The sequence below is a fragment of the Colias croceus genome, chromosome 3 (genome assembly GCF_905220415.1).
Source record: "Colias croceus chromosome 3, ilColCroc2.1".
NCBI lineage: Eukaryota > Metazoa > Arthropoda > Insecta > Lepidoptera > Pieridae > Colias > Colias croceus.
In genome coordinates this window covers 8,291,449-8,313,051 of record NC_059539.1, presented here as the reverse complement: position 1 = coordinate 8,313,051, position 21,603 = coordinate 8,291,449, and the positions used below count along the sequence as shown (strand labels likewise).

The following is a 21,603-nucleotide window of genomic DNA, read 5'->3' as shown; positions in this document are numbered from 1 at the left end:
GTCAAAGCAGATACATACTATTGTAACACCTTTGTCTTTTATTTATAATTTATAATATACAGGTTGTCCCACATTTTGGTATACCTACTAAGCGCGAAGGGGCTTGTAGTTTTGCGTACACTGACCACGAAAATAATACATAGGTATACCTAGTTACAACAAAATTACATCAAAAAATTTTTGCTAAATTTTTCCTGAAAATCCATGTTCTCTTCTCTAGCTTCGCGCAGCCAGCATATACCGCTTCGCTAATGTGAACACGATAGGTCACGTGCTTCTTTGATCTTAGTATACCAACAGTGGGACACCCTGTATATAAATTGTATGTACATACTAATAGTACGTTAATTCATATAGAGTACCCCCTACAATTGTTATTTCGTATGCGATGCGAGAAGTGCGTTCTTTGCATTCCTACTTAGAAAGTATAAGTATATACCTAGACATGTTTTGGAACCTCAAGAATATATATGTAGATATAATATGATATTTCTTATACAGTTTCAGGTTTCTAAGCTTTTTACTAAATGAAAAAATACATCCATTTTCTTAAGTACGTAGACCACACGGAAGTCGGAAGCCGAGGTAATCACTCAAACTTCATTTTATTTACTACATAATTATTGAATTAATATGTTTACACTTATCGCATCATAGGAAATAACAGGTATCAATTTTACAGACAATGTAAGCAATTAATAACAATACCTCAGTATCACCAGTATCACGTCCTTGATATAAATTTGCTCTCACAAATAAGTAGTAAGATAACATTTATTTCATTCTTCAAAATTTCTTTGCGTTACATTGGCTTGTAGTGCGATTGTCTAGTTTAATATAAAGCAGGCTCTAATCTTTTGGACAGTTTTTTAATGAATCGACGGTCACTACGTAAACACCTTTTTATCAGTAACGGGGCCAGAAGTGGCCTGCAAGACATCGGCGTTTAGTGAAAGTCTCAGACGCACACATCGCTTCAACAGATAAACACGTTTAGTAATTCGCATTCGATTATTGATTTCGGTTCGCGATAATCTTGGATAAATAAACAAAATATAATCGCGTGCGTCTAACGTGGTCAGACGCCGTGTGGAGCGTCGTATCACATCGCGGAGGCACATCGCTGATTGCCAGATAGTGTGGTGCGAGGGCGCGAGAACGCCGCCGGCGCACCGGCCGGGCACTTGTATTCGCAATGTTGACAACGTACTGCCTCGTTCTTTTGGCGGCTGGATCCGCCTCGGCTGAACTCTTCCTCGCCCCAGATCTGGACGTAAACAATACGTTACCCGCAGAACAGTATTTCATTGAGAAAATATTCGATAAATATGGCTATGAAGGTGTTATTACTTTTGAGGTGAGTGGGATTTAGTGATTCACATAATATTTAAGCCCTTAATCATAAAGAGATGTCGTTTATAATATTTTTGTTGGAAAATGTCTGCTATTTCTTAAATCATCTATAAACTAGAGTATTAGGTACAATTACATTACTGTTTCATATCTATATTAAATATCTAATAAATTCATGGGTTAGACTAAAATTTATCTACTAGGTGTGTGGTTTTCGTATATAAAGAATGAAGTTATTTCAAACAATCATCACTTGGCAAAATAACAAATGTTTAAGTGTTTTTAAAACATTTCTGATCTTAAAATTTTTATATTTGACTAAACACCCACACCTCGAGACTTTCAGCGTGCTGTGGAATTAAATATGTATTTATGGAAGAACTTCATTATGATAGATACTATAATGCGAACGGATATATTGTCATCACAAAACAAAAAAATAGGACGGTCAAAGAAAGTAGATATACTGACAATATAAAAATAAAACTATCTAAGTAGGTACCTATTTGAAACAATATATAGGTATGAATATTTCACCGAATTTTAATTATAAACTTTTTTTTATTGAGAGACTAGGTATTTAATTTGCAATTGTCAACTAAATTAATAAAAGTTACGTGAATCCCACGCACCTCTATTCAGGCTTGACGGAAAATTTCTATGACAGTTTTCTAAACACCTTTCCCTATTTAATTCGTAAACGGAAGTTCAATAAACTTAACTTACTCTATGTATAATAAAAATCGATTTGTTATCTAAGTAAATAACGCTTATCAATTATCTAGTAAAATCTTTAACCTGTTTAAAAAGTACAGTTAACTATTAGTAAAAGTATATCAATCGATTTTATTTTGATTCATACCGACACCAAGTTTCAAAACTCTTATTGTTATCTTATTTGATAATAGGTACGTAGACATAGTAGGCTTATAATAAAGTACAATATTGCGTATTTAATACGTATTTCTATACATAATTAAACTTATTTTTTATAAAGACTAAAATCTTATGTGAAGGAGGTGTAATAAAAACAAGAGGATTCAATAAACTTGCCATTCCGATTATTTTAAAACCAAGTTCCTATTTTTTTAAGGGTATGGTTAGTATAGAAAATATTAGGTATGTTTAGGTACTGATGGTGTGTAAGAATTTTATCACATTTAGAAATAAACATCTAAGTGTGATAATATTATTTAAGTGTACTGCCAAAAACCTTGTTAAAATATTAACATTTTTCTAAGGAAGTCAGATATAAATTACAATACTTCTGTTATCATTTATACGACGTAATATATAAATTATCCCTTAAATCGACTGTTGATAAGAATAACGTAACATGATCAAAATATAATATAATACCTATGTATTTTTATAATCAACTTATGTCTACCTAGTTACTTACATATTCTGTATAGGTAGACATACATATAAGTATCTCTAATCCCTTTGTTTCCTGGTAATATGACATGAAAAAGTCGCGTAAGTTAAGGAAAACAACGTTTATTATGAAGTGTGCTTTTTGCATTTGGCGATTAATTTTAATTAATCCATACTAATATTATAAATGCGAAAGTAACTCTGTCTGTCTGTCTGTCTGTTACTCAATCACGCCTTAACTACTGAACCAATTTGCATGAAATTTGGTATTGAGATATTTTGATACCCGAGAAAGGACATAGGGTAGGTTTTATCCCGGATATCCTACGGGAACGGGTTTCTTTGAAAACGCGGGCGAAGCCGCGGGCGGAAAGCTAGTATATATATATATATATATATATATATATATATAAATACCAACTTGGGCACTAAGTTGATCCAGCCCGACTGCCGTGCATTCCTGACTCCACCTTTACCCCAATATTACTCGACTCCGGTTGCATAGATCTTGCCCGGAGTGGCAACGGCGCAAATATTTGAGCGATGTTGCCAAACGTATTCGTGGTGAAATTGATATACTCAACATTTTTATTGCTAAGATCTCGAACTGAATCGACTCCGTAACGGCCGAAATTCAGAAACCCATAAACACTTGTTGGCTCCGTTTTATATACCAAATCCAAAGTCGTATGTTGATCATTATCATTTATATTATCAAAATTACAGCTTTATTTGATCCGACAAAACGAAACTGTATATTAAGTAACGTAGATTAATTTTTCGTAAACTCTACAGTATTTGTTGGCTCCGTACACAAACATATTATAGTTAGCTAATGTTCCATACATTGCTAAATCCGCCTAGACTAGACGAACTCGACTTCGTAACGGTTCAAGTTTTGAAATGCTCAAATACTTCTTGACTCCGTTTTATATACCAAATCATAAGTCGTATGTTGATCTATTCCATTTATATGCACTTGCATGACATTGACATGGGGATATGAAATTAGGGCTACCAAAAAATCTCCTGAGTTTTATGGAAGTTGAAGAAGTCGACCGTAATTCAATTGAAACTTATAGAAAACGTTGTGAAACTAAAAATACGGAACCCTAAAAACCTTTCGTCAAACAGTGACAGTGATAATTCTCAAGTAGTATGCATCCTACAAATAACAACCTACCTCTTGAATCAGGGCAACTCTTTGGCGAACGCTACACGTAAGATCCATCAATATTTACTATCGGATTACGATATTTATTGACGTGTAGGGTAGTGTATAATTGACGGATCACAATACAGGGTTAGTTTTCAATGACCAGCCAAAACTTAAAATTAAGATCTAGATATTAAACCAAAGGTGCATTTGAAACATTATTGTCGAATAAAATTAAATAAAAATAATAGCATTCATTTGAAAATGTCTTAAAAATTTCCTAAATCGTAAACACCCCCAGAATCAATGCACTTGTGTGCGTGCGCGCATTGCCAAATTTATGTGTGTGCTAACTTCTACCTATCTAGGTTGTTGAACTGAATTGTTGCTTTTGTAATGTCCACACGTTCGCTTTTTAGTGGTGGACAGGAATGAAATCTAATTTAAAAAAAAAAAAGTTTTTTTTTTCATTAGTTCTAAAATGTTATCGATTCTGAACCATTTCTGAAAATTTGGCCGGTCATTGAGAACTAACCCTGTATATCGCTGGATTTCTGGAACTCCTTGTGATCTGATCCCAGGACCTACATCGCAATATTTATCTTGCCGTCATCACGTCTGGCTCATACAAAGAACGTTTCAGTACTGACGCGATACGTATTGATGGTGTAGGGTGTGCTGTGATCCCTCCCAAGATACATCAGTAAATATCAAGATAATTATCATAATATTTATTGACGTGTAGCGTTCGCCTTTGCCCTGATTCTGATATCAATCTGATAAAATAATTAAAATGTTAGATTTAGGTCAAAAACAAATGACGACTTATATTCTTGCACAAATTATCCATTGCGGAGTAAATATTATGAGTGTACGCAGATCGCCAACACGTTTAACTAGCAGTGGTGCAGTGGGTACTGCCGGTGGATCGCATCCCGATCTATCGAAGCTAAGTTCGTTTTCTACGAGTTCTACGCCAACTGATACTTAAATTACTTACAGAAAACGGAAACAACCGCTAGAACAAGATTGCAGATGTAATGATGATATGAAGGATATTCGGTCGGAGTTGAGCCGTATTAGTACATTATTTGAAAAATATATATGCTCAAATGAACAAATAGTAAACAAAATTCATTCAATTAAACATTCATTTCAACATTTCATTCAATTAAACAAAATCATTTCGGCGGTATGGCGACCATTTAGAATCGTCTGAAAAGTATGGCGATGCATGGCGATTTTCGTAAATGGCTGCACGACGATGGTTACCTGTGCAAAAGTTAGCCTGGTACCAATAAAATAATAAATAAAATAAAATTTATTAACTTCAAATATAACATTACAATATTGCTCTGCCTTCTGAACTAGGTAATTCCTATATCTCAGAAGGCAGTGCCTTCCCTTGCAAATTCCATGTTACATCATATTTGGCAAGTTAACAAAATAAATTTTAGTGACTAATGATAAAGGATACAAAGTAAATGATTAAGAAAATAAAAATATACGATTTGAATTGCACAATACAATGGTTGAATTGTTTTTTTTTTTAATCAACGCATTCGCGTCGGTATGGCGGGCTTTATGTCACACCGGAAAAGTATGGCATGACACTACCGTCTACATCTTTTTTATTGGCTATCGGTAAATTCTAAAATTTTTGTGTTACAAATCGTTTGACTTTCGCTATTTTTCCGACGAGTTTGACTAACGCCCACGCGACTAAGCCGCCGGTACCAGCGTTCACACCATCATTTTTCTTTCTGTCATTGCGTACTAAGACCCCTGTAGAACCGCCATCCTGTTACAAATGACTCGAAATTTTGTGTCAATGACTCCCGATCTACTAGGTTTGCGAATCGACAGCTCTCTAAAATGGAATCATCACATCGACCACCTAAAAAATAAATTATCAGCACTTCTTAGATCTCTGCGTAATATTACTTCTTGCATTCCTCATAAATTACGCCACACCATCTACAACACGTTAGTAAAGCCGCACCTTATGTATTTAATAGAAGTATGGGGGAGTGCTTACAAAAATAAATTAGCGCCACTCCAAATTTTACAAAATAAAATCATTAAAACTATCTTTTACTATCCTCTTTTAACTAAAAAAAATCTACGACTTATTAAATAAATAAATGCAATCTACTAAAAATAAATATATCTAAATTCAAAGCTCATAACAAAATTATTCCACCACACGCTCCACTTAAAATTAACGGTGTTGTATTAGAACATAAAACCCACGAGAAATGCCTAGGTTTGCGAATCGACAGCTCTCTGAAATGGAATTATCACATCGACCACCTAAAAAATAAATTAAACAAAATAAAATAAAACAAACAAAATAAAATCATTAAAACTATCTTTAACTATCCTTTGTTAAGTTCTACAAATAAAATCTACGACGACACTAAAATAATGAATTTAAAACAATTATACTTTTATAATACGTGTATGTTCATCCGCAAAGCGCTACATAAAAACATAAATACAAATATTATAATCTCAACATCAAATCGCCACTATCCTAATAGACGAGCTAGCTATCTTGCCCTCCCGAAGATCCGAACAAATTATGGAAGGCGAACGGCAACATACGTTTCTATAACGGGAATAAATGTCTTTAAACCTTGAAATGGCTAAGGCCGCAAGCGACCAATGGCTGAGCTCGGTGGGCTCTGATTGGCTCATTTGAATCGGATCAACAAGAGCTAAAACGCAAAAAAGGTGGATTTGTATAAAAAGCACGTAATTATTATTATTACTGATGGTGACACTTGTGGCTCCGTTCGGATCCACATACGGACGGTGGTGTGGCAATGGATCCACTAATACCAACCGGATCAACAAGTGAAAACGGATCAAATAATTACTAACTATATGGCACGTTTGATCAACATAGTGCCCGTGGAGATATCTATATATATATATATATATATATATATATATATATATATATATATTATTAATCAGTAGTACCATGGTAGTACTAATTGAATTTAATGTGTTTGATCAGTCCCAGCGTAAGGCTTCCAAAGAACCGTGTATTACCCTTCTAATGGTACCTACCCGAGTATTATGGAAATATCAAATAATAGATATTGTATGTACTCATCAAATTTTAATGTAGTTACCTATACCTAAACTGTAACCAAGCGATGACCTGTTGCATGACACCGAAACTTAAGTTATTTAACAAATAATGTGAGCACTATTTCAGTTGTCGTTACTGAATAGGCCACCTGTTCCGAAGAGTAGACTTCAAGCCATTGTTCTCGCAATAAAAGTTGAATGGAAACAAAAAATAAAAGTATACCATTGTAACTAGATTTGTTATGTGAATCGCGTAATTTTTTTTTTTGCTATGATTTTCAGAATAGCTCTATTTAAATGAGATTAAATATAAATAATACCTACATTCGCAATTAGGTACAATAAAAAACACCGAAATTACCTTCTTTCCGTTCTTTTAGCGTCAGTATGTGCATTGGAAGCGACAATAAAATGCGTATAAAGTAGGTATAAACTGTGATAAGTTTTCAAAATGTCAACGTGTAGACTGTAGAACCTGTATTATACCTATGCATATGTAGGTAAACTTATTAATTTTACACCTTACCTACCGGACCGCATTTGTCTGCTAGTTACGTGCCGTCATAATATAGGTATTTTAAGAACAATAAAATAACAATACTTACCTAAATGTACGTAAGTAAACATTACTAATAGTCCTAACAATTACAAATAAAATTGTTACGAAATTCGTTTCACGCCTGTGTATTTGTCATTTCCAAAATGTAACTAATTTATTTTCGCTACACCACTTTGCTCAAAATATAATGAATGTTTTCAATCCTTAGCGCTCACTTCAGCCACAGCTTCAGCTACGACTAAATAATATACGCAGCATCGTACTCACGGATTATCTAAGCAGCATCATCATCATCTGATGATGATGATACTGATCTTTACTGATTCAACCGGAGAATGCAGTTTTTACTATTTTCTTACTGAAAAAATGACTACTGTTGGTTCTGAACTTTGTGTAGTATTTGAAAATTGACGTGGTAGGTAGGTAGTGTAGTGCTCTCCCTTTAAAGGCCATTGGTTCCGTAAATTGTATTTTGTACACATGAAGGAGTGGTCCAAAGTACACGCTTCAGTTATTTCATATTTGATATTATTACCCATATTTCCCACAGAAAAGAACCGTAACCGTGATGTCCTTTACACAAATTGTTAAACTGATGAATTCATATTTCCTATAAAATTGTGTACGATCATGATCACAACAATCATAATTGAGATGCATTTTGCTATTAGTAGAAAATAGATAGGTATGTATTTTTTATTACTTATGTTATTTTCCGGGCTAAAAAGTAGCCTATGTCCTTTCTCGGGTATCAAAATATCTCTATACAAAATTTCATGCAAGTTGGTGATTAAGTAACAGACAGACAGACAGAGTTGCTTTCGCATTTATAATAAACTAGCGGTCCGCCCCGGCTTCGCCCGTGGTACATATTAACGTTTTCTCTACATAAGAACCATCCTCGTACTTCAAGGAATATAATAAAAAAAGAATTATCGAAATCGGTTCAGCCGTTCTCGAGTTATGGAATTACAACGAAAAGTGGCATTGATTTTTATATATTAGAGAAGAGATAGGTATTATGTATGGATTTACAATCGATCAAAATATTACTCTTCTAGGACAAGCAGAATCCAATGCGTTTGCAAATTTTTTCCTACATTTCGTATTCCATTAATATAGAGGCAATATTATCAAATTTTAAATTTAAAAAAAAGATGGCTGCGCTCATTGTATGTGTTTCATATCTAACACTAGCTGTGCCCCACGGTTTCACTTGCATTGCATTGCTCCGCTCCTGTTGGTCTTAGCGTGATGATATATTTATTTATTTATTTATTTATTTATAAATATATATATAGCCTCCTTCCTCGATAAATGGGCTATCTAACACCGAAAGAATTTTTCAAATCGGACCAGCTAGTAGTCCCTGAGATTAGCGCGTTCAAACAAACAAACTCTTCAGCTTTATAATATTAGTATCATTAGTATAGATATAGATTAGTATAGATTTACGTAGGTACCTACCCAGTTACTATTTATAATATAATATCTGTAGTAATATGTCCTAATAAAATACAGATCTATATTAATAAAGTAAACTGTTACATATTATATCACAATAATTCTAGAAGTTTTATAGAGTAGGTACTTAGGTAGGTAGTCATTTATCGTTACATTTGTTTAAAAAAAAAACATGGCATTCCATCAACCCTACTTGTAAATATTTACAAACGGCTATCTGTATTACCATTATATGTATAAGAATTAGCTTTAGGTACGTATATTTGATAACATAACCTTCAACTTGACTGAAATTTTGGTAAACCGTAAAAACGGCAACGGTACTGTAACGGTAAAAACGAATATTTATGGAATTATTTCCTTTATATATTTTCAATATACACGATTCCCATTTTAGAGCGTCTTATTCTTATTATTTAATTGAAAATTGTGTTATATTATAATATATTACATATATATATATTTCTGTGTTCACTATTCTATCCTGACTAGGTACACTGGTAGTCACTGCTGAATGCCGATAGCCGTCTGCCATTTTTGCCGATTATGTATCAATTTATCATGTAAAGTATACGGTAGGTAATCATTAAAATAGTTATCAGCGACTCAAAAAAATTTAGGGTTACGAATAGAAATTCAATTTGCTTATCTCCATAGCGCGAGCGTCGACATAGTCGCAATTTAGTCATCTAGAAACAACAGATCTACGGTTTATACTTTATAGCATTTATATTTATGATTCATTTATAATTTATAAATTCTCAATAACCTTACCATAATTCCAGGGGCTCGAGCACATTTACGAAAACCTACCTTTTCTCAAAAACCTTTCTATAATTCCAGGGATTCGAGCATCTACTGGACAACCTGGGGTTGGGCGGGCGCGTGTTCAGTTCCCCGCATGACGTCGCGCTCCACAGAATAAACGGCACTTTCAAACAATTGCACGACACGCAACATCGCCACCGAAGATCACCCGTTTCTTGTATGTACATATTTAATTAATTCGTATACCTACCTTTGCAAAAATAATAAAATATTTATAAGTAATCCACAATCATGTCCACACTTCTATCGACGCATAAAAATCTACAGGTTTCCCTGTGTTAAAAATTAAAGAAAACTCGCAAACCCACAGTCAGATAATAAGGTAAAAGAGGTAATTAACGCCCGCCTAACAAAAATCTAATTTTTTATTTATTAAAACTACTTTAAAGCACATAAACAGACGACGAGTAGGTTTGATATTTCTTTCTAAACCGAAAAATACCAATTAAAACGTGAAACTATTTATGTTTCATGACATAAAGACATCTTTTTAAAAACCTTTTCTTGGGCGTTTATAGAAATACTGTGTTAAATAGCGCCCGTTTATGAAAGAAAATTGTGTGTGCCTAAAATACGTTCTTATAGAATTTCTGCTAAGTAAAATATAAAAAGTACGTTATAAAATTTCTTTATTAAAAATAAAAGAAGCTCACGAAAGAAAATTTAGTATTAAAACTATAAAATTCGTAACTCACATAAAGTGACTTGTTTCTTCAAGTTGTAACGATTTTATACTTTTTTATTTTAGTTTAACTAATCAACGTTAATATTAGTAATCTTCTACCATACTTTAAACAAAAAAAAACTAATTTAACGCCCCAAGGTCCGTTTACTGGGCGTTATTACGCGACTGGGCGTTATTGACATTTTTTTTAAATTTTGAAGTAATTAAGTAAATCATTTTGAAAATATTTACAGAATATGAAGTGTGGTTAGCCAAAGTATAAAATAATCCAAGAAATAACTCAAAAACAACTGAAAACTTATAGTTTCGTTAGAAGAAATTTTAATAACAGCCAGTGCACGTCTAACGCTCTTGAAACGAAAGCTGCTACTGGCAAAGATGGCGACTCCAGACTTACGCAACCGCGCTAGGCGCGTTCCTATTGGTGCAATTCATTTGTGCGTGAAGTACGATGCGGGTCTATTGAATATTAGTGGGTTTTTTGAAGTTCGGGCGTTATTTAACAGAGGGCGTTAATTGACACACCTACCTTATATACCTACATACCTATTCAATATTTATAAAATTCACTTTGAGATGGTGCAATCACAGAATGGTGAATCATTTTAAAGAAAAATAATCAATTAGGCAACTCGCTAAACTCTTTCACTACTATCAATTATCAAATACCCAATGCTACAATCACAATAAAAAGTTAATAGTTACCTAAATCTAAATAAATATCATGAACAATCGTTAATAAACCTTGAAAGTGGTGTGAAAGACGGAAGAAAAAAAATCTCAATTAGGTTCAAAAATAGTCACTGTATTTGGCTATTGTTTCAATACCCTTGAATGGAAATTATCCGGTAATGACAATGCAAGGGGAACCCATACTTATTGGCCTTCATGGTTAATTTTGAGTACATATTGTGCTAACGGGTTTAGTAAGCTGCATTTGTACAATAAATAATTATATTGTATAACTAGCTGTACAACGCTGTTCCAGCCAAATGAAACCGCTGGCAGAAGCATCAAGCAAGTATTTCTAGCAGCATGTGTTACTCTAGGAGTCTAGGACATAGGCTACATACTTAAGAGTTAAGCTACTCGTAACCTGTGCTCGTAACTGCCAAGTATCGTCAAAATCTGTTCAATGGTATTTGCGTGAAAGAGTAACAAACGTGTTTATAAAATTAGTAGAATAAATTCATACGAAATATAGGTAATACATAATACTTATTATATACGTATAAAATAAACGTGTTTACCTGTTTAGTAATGGAAATAATATGTATGTAATATTATTTCCATTACTAAACGTTTATTTTTATTCTAAAGTGTAAATGCACGTACTATAACATTCAATTTTGATTAAAAGCACCGTACGTATCAACTTAAGTAGATTTCTAATACTAAATAAAAATTTACTCGAAGGTATAATTATTAAAAACTTAAATAGCGCGCTGTAATCATTAATCCCAAATTGCCTATCTGTGTTCATAACTTCAGATTGCTCTTTTTTGCAATTTTAAAAGGAATCTATTAAATATCAGTGACGGTAAAAATAAAATCACGTTTTACTGCAATATAACTAAACTAAAACTTGCCAATTGAGCAAAAAATCCGTAAAACTTTTTTGCCGGTTTACAGAAACTAATCTTGATTTTTACCGTTCTACTTGAAGGTCTTTGCCCTTTGATACACAGACTGGTAAATGCGTAAGTAAATGGAGATTACATTGAATAAATATGAAATAGTAGTAAGTAGGTAAGTAACTAAGTAGGTAATATGAAATCAGAAAATGGCTCTAATCCGGTGTAAGTAACTTGTCCGGTTGTTTGGTAGAAAGCGATGGAGTTAGCAACACATAGGTACTTGCAGTCGAGCTTTCTCTAATTCTTATGATGTAATATTGTTTCCTACTCTTGATATGAAATCAACATATCCCTTGGTATACCCCATAACAACAACAACAAAATAAAAAGCAATAAAAACAACAACAAAACGCATCATCAACATTCAAAAATAATGCGCAATGTCTATTGTTTAAATATTTATACCGACGAATTAATGTTTCAAAATAAATAATATAATGAGCTGCAGATTAATAATGCACCACGAGTATCACGATCACCTTTTCTAATAACGTATTACAATTTACAATAAAATTATTCATATCACGGAGGAGCCGGAGCAGCGGTTATGCGTATCAGACGAGCAAGAGCATTTGTCGTTCAAGAGGCTGCGATTATCCAATTATAACCCTAGTTCATACATCGACCCAAGCCCAAGTTTCCTGACACATAAATTGATATATTATGTTACAGCTATGAGTTAAAGTTCGACTATTTCTATTTTCTAGGACTATCCAACTGGTCAATATAAAATCTTAAATCACCGAATGTGGGTTTTAATATATGAATAGGTACTATATTCATTGGTTTTTTAAAATGAGAAATCAGTTGACTATCGCTCCTCTATTAATTTATTAATTCATATAAATTTTTCGATTTTCACAGCAACAATACTCAAAAAACCATGTTTGTCTCCACGAGAATTACTTACTGTTTACGGGATGGAGAAGGAACCAGGAGTGATAACTATCAACCCAAAAACATTTTTGGAAATGTGTCCTGCACTAGTATACCAATTAGACCAACGCTCATGCTATAAAATCGATGCGCCTTCACCAAAAGTAGACAGAATATGGAGTAAGTTCAATCTAAATTCCTTTAACATTATAATATTTAATTTGTTTTCTTCTATTTAATTTGAACAATGAATATAGGTATTAGGTACTTAATTAACAACTCAGATACTCATCATAAATTAACATTTATTTCCAGCGTGGATTTATGCCACTCTTAGTATTCTCATCATCAGTGCTACTGGATTAGTTGGTGTTGCGATTGTTCCAATGATAAAATCAGCCGCATTTGGTCATGTGCTGCATTTTCTGATCGCAATCGCGGTCGGAACACTGTGTGGGGATGCTTTGTTGCATCTTTTACCACACGCATTAAAATCGCACGGCTCACCGAATGAACCACAAGAAGAAACTGAAACTGTTCTGAAATGCAGTGTAACATTCCTTACAATTTTGTTATTTTATACAGTTGAAGCTATTATGCAAACGCTAAACGGTGGACATTCACATTCTCATGATCATCAAGAAAAAACAGTTGAAGAAGAGAAAGTTGAATCCGCCAAACAAATAGAATCAATCGAACTCGGCGCAATAATGCCTGGATCGCCGCAGCCGCCAGTGGAACGTCCCATGTCATCGACGGCACTTATGGTTATAGTAGGTGATGGTTTGCACAATTTAACAGATGGTTTAGCAATAGGTGCAGCATTTAGTGGAGATCCTGTTACCGGCTTTGCAACAGCTTTAGCAGTTTTCTGTCATGAATTACCGCACGAGCTTGGCGACTTTGCAGTGTTGCTGCGGTCAGGCATGAGTATAAAACGTGCCCTCTATTACAACTTACTATCATCTGTGCTCAGTTTTATGGGCATGGCCGTTGGTATCTGGCTAGCAGAAGACCACGAATCCGCTTCAGAATGGATATATGCTGCAACCGCAGGCACATTCTTTTACATAGCATTAGCAGACTTAGTTCCAGAAATAAATGAAAATAATAAGGGCAAAACTTTACATTTAGTTATTGCTGTTTTAGGTATCCTATCAGGCGGTATTATAATGCTCCTCATTGCATTACATGAGGACTCAATACAATACTTATTTAGGAATTCAGAAAAATGAATCAATGTTATACGTATCAACAGTGTGTTGTGATAATAATAATAATTTATAAATCAACAAGCAATGTTGATAAAATGCGCATCAACTTAAATATTAATAAACCCTTAATGAATAAAATGTGTAAATACAGGAAACATAAGTTAATATGGTTAAAAACAAGTTTCAATTAAATAGCGAACTATTAGTATTAATATGTAACAATTTTCAAAGGAGCTGAGACTGTTGAGAACATGCTGTGAGCTGTCTCCACTGCTCTAATAATCCTTGCTGTTTTTAGTCTCATGAACTAATATTGAGTTTTACACGAGTAGTCAACGAGTTGATAGCTAAAATTCGAAAAAATTGTATGGAAATAACTACCTACATTTTAACAGAATGAACTTAAAACACGATAGTGATACATTGCATTTAAAAGTAATTTCCTAGCACGTTATTGAATACATTTATGGTTTTTATTAAGTATGGTTAAAGATAGGGTCCACATTACTGATTATAAATATTAGGTTGTATAAGTCGTAAAAGAATGAAATAAGTAGAAAACCTGAACATGATTTATCATTAAATTGTGGATGTTCCTAATTAATATAGATAATAATTTTGTACACTTGTTTCTAAGGTTATTTTTTTTTTTTTGGAAACACTGTAATCACATTGATGTTACAAGAATATGTACAATACATAATATTATATTTTTGAAGCCTAATAAAAACATTCAATATTATTTATGTACCTATAATGTGAGTAGGTAAGTTAATAATGTTAGTATGCGGTATTAAATTTTAATTTTGTGTTACATAATATGTACCTAACATTGGATGCGTGTACTTAATTCTGTTTATTGAAAAATAGAGTATTGTATTATATTTAATACAATACTCTCTTTTTCATAATACAATACTCTCTTTTTCAATAAACAGAATTAAGTACACGCATCCAATTTGAGATTTTGCCGGCCAAACATAATTTAGTAAGTAAGTAATAGATTCATTTATGTATTATATTTCATTTTATATAAAAGCGCATGTGTTTTGAATTAATGTAAAATGACTGAATATTATGGATTTGATATTTTTATATATTTTGTCGTTCATGTCTAATGAGAATGTTTCGATTTGAATGTATCTACGATTATTATTCAATATTATTTATAATTATTTTATAATTTTTGAAATAAAAAAATGTCGAATTCTTCTTAATAATATTTTAAGTATAGATATCGTTTTAAATGTTAAAAGCATCATTTTTTTGGTGTTTTGTTATTAAGAAATAAATAAAACAAGTTTATACGAAAATATTATATTTTATTTACAATTATAAAAATAATTGTGGATGTGGATGGAACTGACAAGGTATTCCCCGGGAAGTAAGTACGACTGAAATTTTTGGCCCGCGTAGATGTGGCCGGTGGCGTAGACCTTAGAGCAAACGATTTTAATAACAGACCTTCAGATTTTAAAAAACCAAACTGCAATTTAGTGGCATTGCGAGTTTACGTCCAAAATGAAAGTGTAATTAATAATTGCACTAAGAATTGCACCATTTATATGTATATAATACTAGCTGCGTTTCACGGTTTCACCTCCGCTCCTGTTGGTCTTAGCGAGATTATAATATTATAGCCTTCCTCGATGAATGGGCTGTCTAAGTTCTAACACCGAAAGAATTTTTCAAATCGGACCAGTAGTTCCTGAGATTAGCGCGTTCAAACAAACAAACTCTTCAGCTTTATAATATTATTATTATAGATAAAAATATTTATAGAGAAAAGATGAGACAAAATATTATATTATACCATACCTAGGTATTGTATGTCTTTACCTTTTTCTGCTTAAATGGCAAATCCTGATCCTGATCATAAAATAACATGCTGATATTCCTTATAAGTATTCTAACATATGCATGTTAGAATTTCATGAAACCACGGATAACAATGCAGATTACTAAATATTTTTGTACGCATGTACACATTGTACATAATATGTTTATTGAAACTCTGTACAAGTCACTGTGACAGATGAAATAGTGTGTATTATAATATGTCAATTGTCAGATGTCAATGTCAATATGAATAAAGTATATTCATGACAGTGACATGAATAAATTATATTTTCATATTCAAATACATAAAGAATTTAGCTTAAAAATATCTATTTAGACGTAACAAAAACAAATTAAACGCAGGTGGTGATCTAGGCGTGATATAGATTTAAGTAATAAGTTATAATTTAGCCGCACGGTTAAAGGAGTAAAATTAAAAAAAATGTTTAAAGGACTGGTAAGATGTAAAGACTGATTTATTTGATTTGCTTGATATCTCTTACCCACATTATAAATAACATTTTTTCAAATTAATGATTTGTTTGTAAGTTTGTTTGTGATCACTGTGAGTTTCTTTGTTTGCTTAATATCTGTGAAATTATTTAATCTTTCATCATCTCTTTAAATCCATGTCTAAGAAGAAGAAAAAACAAAATCATAATGTTTATTATATAATAAATTAATCACTGCTTCCAAACCTTTATAATTAAAAAATAAACTTTATTTTTGTTGAAAATGTTTTTGTTTTTCTAAATTTTAAAGTTATTCTTATAGGAATTGTTTATGCTAAATGGAGCTTCTAATTATTGTAGGAAAAAAGTTAATTGTATGATTTGGAGTTCTGGTTGTTGAGAGGCTTACTACTATGTACATTTATTATCAATACAAATAATTAAACATGCATTAAATCTAAACCATTCCATGAATACAAGCGTGATATCAGTTATTCAGCCACCTTTATACCTTTGTACATATATTTTGATACAAGTATATGAATCTAACCTTAGAAGGCTTTGTAATAGATTTTAAATCGCCAAAAAATAAAAATAAAAATATTGTTATTTTCTGTGACATGTGACATAGGGTGACCCTCAAATGCTTTGGACTGAAAGCATGGACAAAGTACTAAATAATATAGAGTAGATATAGGGAATAAATAATAATAAATTAGTATCTAAAAGTATGTGCAGGTTGAGACCACTTATTTCTACTAAACAGGTTCAAAATATCACAAAAATATATAAAAAAATATATTTTGTAGACTATACTACAGGTGTTTAATACTGCATTTTCTGGTATGGCATATTATTATTATTATTCAAAATTAGAACTTGTTTTATGTGTCACAGCAAAGGTGTCACTGAGAAATACATCAATCAAAAATATTCTAAATTGTTTGTAATGTAAAAAAATTAAAAATGTAAATAAAGTTGAATATAAAATAAGCATTTACATCAAATCTTAATAATGGGTGTTTGTACATCACTTTTTAAAACAAGTGTGAGTAAAGGAAATTAGAAATTCATGAAAATATAATTTCAAACATATTGTGTGTATTTTAAATTTTTAATAGAATATTTGCATATTGAGGATTGAAAAAAACTTATACCTTTTTCAGATTATATTTGGATCTGGGGTATATACAGGTGTATATATAGCACAAACATACCAGGTAAATAATCTAAGGATTATTACTAAGATACTAACATAGATACGTACACAAAACAATATCATACATAGTACATAATTGTATTAGGGTTTAACCTTTTGACCGCCAGAGCAAAAACGCATCGCCGTGCCCTCCACGCCAAGCCACAAATTCAATGAGATAACCTTGAAAATAGTAGGGAGTCCAAAATGTTATCGATAAACATAATAATTCACGTCTGAATATTTGAATAAACAGCTTATAACACAAAAATAATATTTATTTAACCTCATCTCCTACTGTAAAAACTTAAGACCACATTTATAGCAACTATCAACAAAAAAAATCAACCTTTTGAGATACAAAAATACATATAAAATTGCAGCAAGTTACAGCACTATTCTCTATCAGTTACGCCCCATTGGCATGTATACATGCCAATGGCGCGGGCAACCATATTTTTTTTTATAATCTCTCGCTTCTGATTAGGGATGTGTAGCTGTATATTATTATAACTTATCGAGTTTATTTATTAAGTTTATATGAACTATAGGTATTATTGTGGAGTGTTTATTTGTAAATATCAAAACAACTATTACCTTTAAATAAAGGGAATTGCATTAAAACTACATATTTATTTTCCAATCATTTAGTTTAATACTTGAGTTATTACAAATACTAATTATATGTAGGTACCTATTTAGGTCAATTACCATATTTTGATATGACATAGCGACAATTTGTATCATAAGAATATTCTAATAAAGGCACTGATTAGACTTATTAGGTAATAAATTTTGAAAACTGCTAAATAGGTAAGTACCTACAGATTTTTAGAGATATTTATACATTTTGGACCTAAGCGAATTTTTATCATTACATGGACAATAAATATTATGCTAGAACGCATACATTGTGTTTGTGACGATAAAATAAAAAATAATAAAAAATCAACAATTGTATATAATCATTATGTTCATTAACAGCCTTGTATTTACCTACCTATCTATATAATTATTATGCTCATTAATAGCCTTGTACTTATTTGATTATAATATTGGTAGATACCTACTCGATAAAATATTTTTACAACTTTCCGCACTTAACAACACGGCACGCGCTTACGACGTCACCAGTCCGACATCTATTCATGTCAATGGCGCAGAAGGGATTGCATATCGATACTGTGCTAGGGATGCGCATGATTGGCGAAAAGGAAAATATTCAAATCAACAATATCCACAATATAGACAATATGGTATTATACCAAAGAATGTAGTATTTACCTTTTTTCTCAGTGACTAAGCTTATATATTTTTTTTGTAGTTATTACAACAATTAAGCGAATTAGAGTAATTTCGCTGAAATTTTAATGAAGTTACTTGAATATTACACTACATCACTAGTAGGCACGTATACATGTCATTGGCGCGAGAGAACATGCTTTTCTAGCCATTAATTAAGTTATTTTTTGTCATCAAATATTTGAATAACTACATGTCAATTTTGTTTACTGTGTACAATTATGTAATAACTGGGGATTCAGTTCATAAACTGTATAAATAAAACACGTAAAAGTAAAGGTTTAATATGTTTATTTTGTATTTATCTATGATCTGTTTCTTGGCATGTATAGGTGTCGTTGGCGCACAGGGCACGATTGCGCATGACATCTATAGATGTCATTGGCGTTCAAAAGGTTAATAATAATTATCTTATAGTATCAGATTTAAACTGAGAATATTTATTCTCAAAATGAAGATGGTATTTAGTTTTAAAGGCAAAGGAGGCCATGTTCTAGTGCAATAATTTTAATAATCTAGCACTTATTGCAGATAAAGGATATAGCACCAGAATTAATTTTATATTTCTATCATGTACGATTAGTGAATATTGTTCCTGGTTCAATTCTCTATCAGAGAAGGTATGGCCTCTTTTGTTAATCACCTCATTTTTTATTCTTAATATATTATTTCTATTATATACAGGCTATTCTTGCCATATTTTGTAAGAAAACAGCAGAGGAATGTGAAAGAGTTCTGGATAAAAAGAAATGGTTTGTTTTTAATTTTTTTTTAGTTTTTACTTTTTCATGTACATGAACCAGGCACAATATTCATAGTCATTTACAGTTTATTGTTTGTTTAATTTGAATTATTGTATTGCTTTTTAGATAGACAAGGTAGAATCTCCACAGGTTCTATTTGAAAAAGTTCAGGCATTTATCAAAGAGAAAATGGCTGAAGTAAGTGGCAAAAAAGAAGAATAATGTTGAAGAGATTACCTTAGGCCTCAATTATCATTGTAAATAACGGAACTATGTAGTATGATTTTATTTTGCAATAAATACAAAGCAATTTACAATGCATTTCATTTATAACATTGATAAACCACCTCCTATGTGTTCTACTCTTGTTAATGGTTCTTCGAATGCCAACCAGTCACTAGAATGTGTAGGAAGTAATCCCATACTTTGGAACTTATAAAGAGCTAAAAATATATTGACAATATTTCCAAAGATGTAAACCAATTTTTGTCCAGCTGCTTGAGTGCCTTCCACCATTTTGAATGTACTTTGAGTCGAGAACAGTGCCTTGATGGGACGAACAATAAGCATACCCACCATCATAATTGGGAAAATCGAAATTGAATTTCCAGCCATATACATAATAAATAAGTTCATAGGCACTTGTTTGAGAGGACCCAAAGCGACATCCCAAAGCTTCTTTATAAGGAGAAGGTTTGAATCTGAATCTTTTGACGATTCTGCATAGTTTGCGCTTGTCGATTGACTATATCCTGGGGGAAACGGTAATTCTGTTGTCTGGGATCGAGGCCTATAAAAAATTTATTCATTGTCATAATTCATAATTATAGTGAAATGTTAGAAGCGAATTTCCTTTACTTACTTTTGGTTAAAATCTAAGGCCCATTTGAACTTTTTGTTTGATTTCGTTACCGACATTTTTGTATTAATGATTTTTAGTAGGAAATAGCTTCTTTACGTTAAATTACAGAAGAATTTAAGTTAAATACCTACAGCTGAAGCTCTCATGAAACACAAAATTATATTTGGTTCGAAACGTCAAATGACATCTGCTTAGGATGTCAGTGTCACAAAAATACAAGTTTGAGCACAGACTAAATAATTTTATATTTTAGAAACCCCATGGAAACCCCTTTCATTTCTAGTTTAAAGATACAATATTATGCATATAAATATATACACAGACACGCATATATACATACATGAAAAAACACCAGGGTCGATAGATTTTATTTTTTTCATTGTATGTACTTACCTTTATTTCTATCTATTGTTCTTCTTTTATGGGTATTTCGGTTTATATGTAAATTTTATAATAATATGTTGTTGTATCTAACTATATTGTTAATCCTATAAATAAATTATCAGGGGTGTTTGAAAAACAGCGCTGTAATGAACAGAAACAGCTGAGACGCACCCTTTCACTTTCTTACCTATATCGAACTGTAATACCTACTGTGTAAACTGTAAACCAATGAAATGAAATTTATGAAGCAACAAACGATTTTATTATTTATTTATTTATAATTACTAGTGTGAATATTTATTTAAACGATTGAAATAAAAGAAAGACGCAGGTTTAAATCCTACCTACGATCATTGAGATAATAATATTACTACGTATGGAGGAGACACCACGAACAAAATCTGTGCGCCATTTTTTGATCTAACTAAGTTTTAAAAATTATTATCTAGTTAGGTCTTAGAGTATTAGAGTAGATTAGAGTATATATTACAATATTAAACAGCGCGTGTATTGCACAAATTGCTCAGTGCACATCGTAGGCAGATGAGCTATAGATACTATATAGATGTGTG

The 21,603-nt window shown here is 32.0% G+C and overlaps 2 protein-coding genes and 1 long non-coding RNA gene across 4 annotated transcripts; 2 read left to right on the top strand and 1 right to left on the bottom strand.

Moving 5' to 3' along the window:
- The first annotated feature begins 491 nt into the window (after positions 1–491).
- LOC123690751 (zinc transporter ZIP10) lies at positions 492–15,498 on the top strand. The gene is made up of 4 exons (XM_045634854.1): positions 492–1,357; positions 9,855–9,996; positions 13,026–13,217; positions 13,353–15,498. Exons 1-4 carry the CDS (start codon positions 1,196–1,198, stop codon positions 14,270–14,272), a joined length of 1,416 nt encoding a protein of 471 aa, XP_045490810.1. The 5' UTR covers positions 492–1,195; the 3' UTR covers positions 14,273–15,498.
- Positions 15,499–16,459: 961 nt separating this feature from the next.
- LOC123690743 lies at positions 16,460–20,099 on the top strand. 2 transcript variants are annotated; one of them, XR_006751332.1, is made up of 3 exons: positions 16,460–16,547; positions 17,709–17,762; positions 19,727–20,099. It is a non-coding gene; the product is annotated as an uncharacterized LOC123690743 (long non-coding RNA). The 2 variants fall into 2 exon arrangements; XR_006751333.1 differs by lacking the exon at positions 16,460–16,547 and adding an exon at positions 17,531–17,590.
- On the bottom strand, positions 20,057–20,826 carry LOC123690742 (ER membrane protein complex subunit 4). Its single transcript, XM_045634841.1, has 2 exons — positions 20,648–20,826; positions 20,057–20,575 (listed from the first exon to the last, which is right to left on the bottom strand). The coding sequence occupies exons 1-2, from the start codon at positions 20,701–20,703 to the stop codon at positions 20,113–20,115; spliced, it is 519 nt and encodes a 172-aa protein (XP_045490797.1). The 5' UTR covers positions 20,704–20,826; the 3' UTR covers positions 20,057–20,112.
- Between the last annotated feature and the right edge of the window lie 777 nt (positions 20,827–21,603).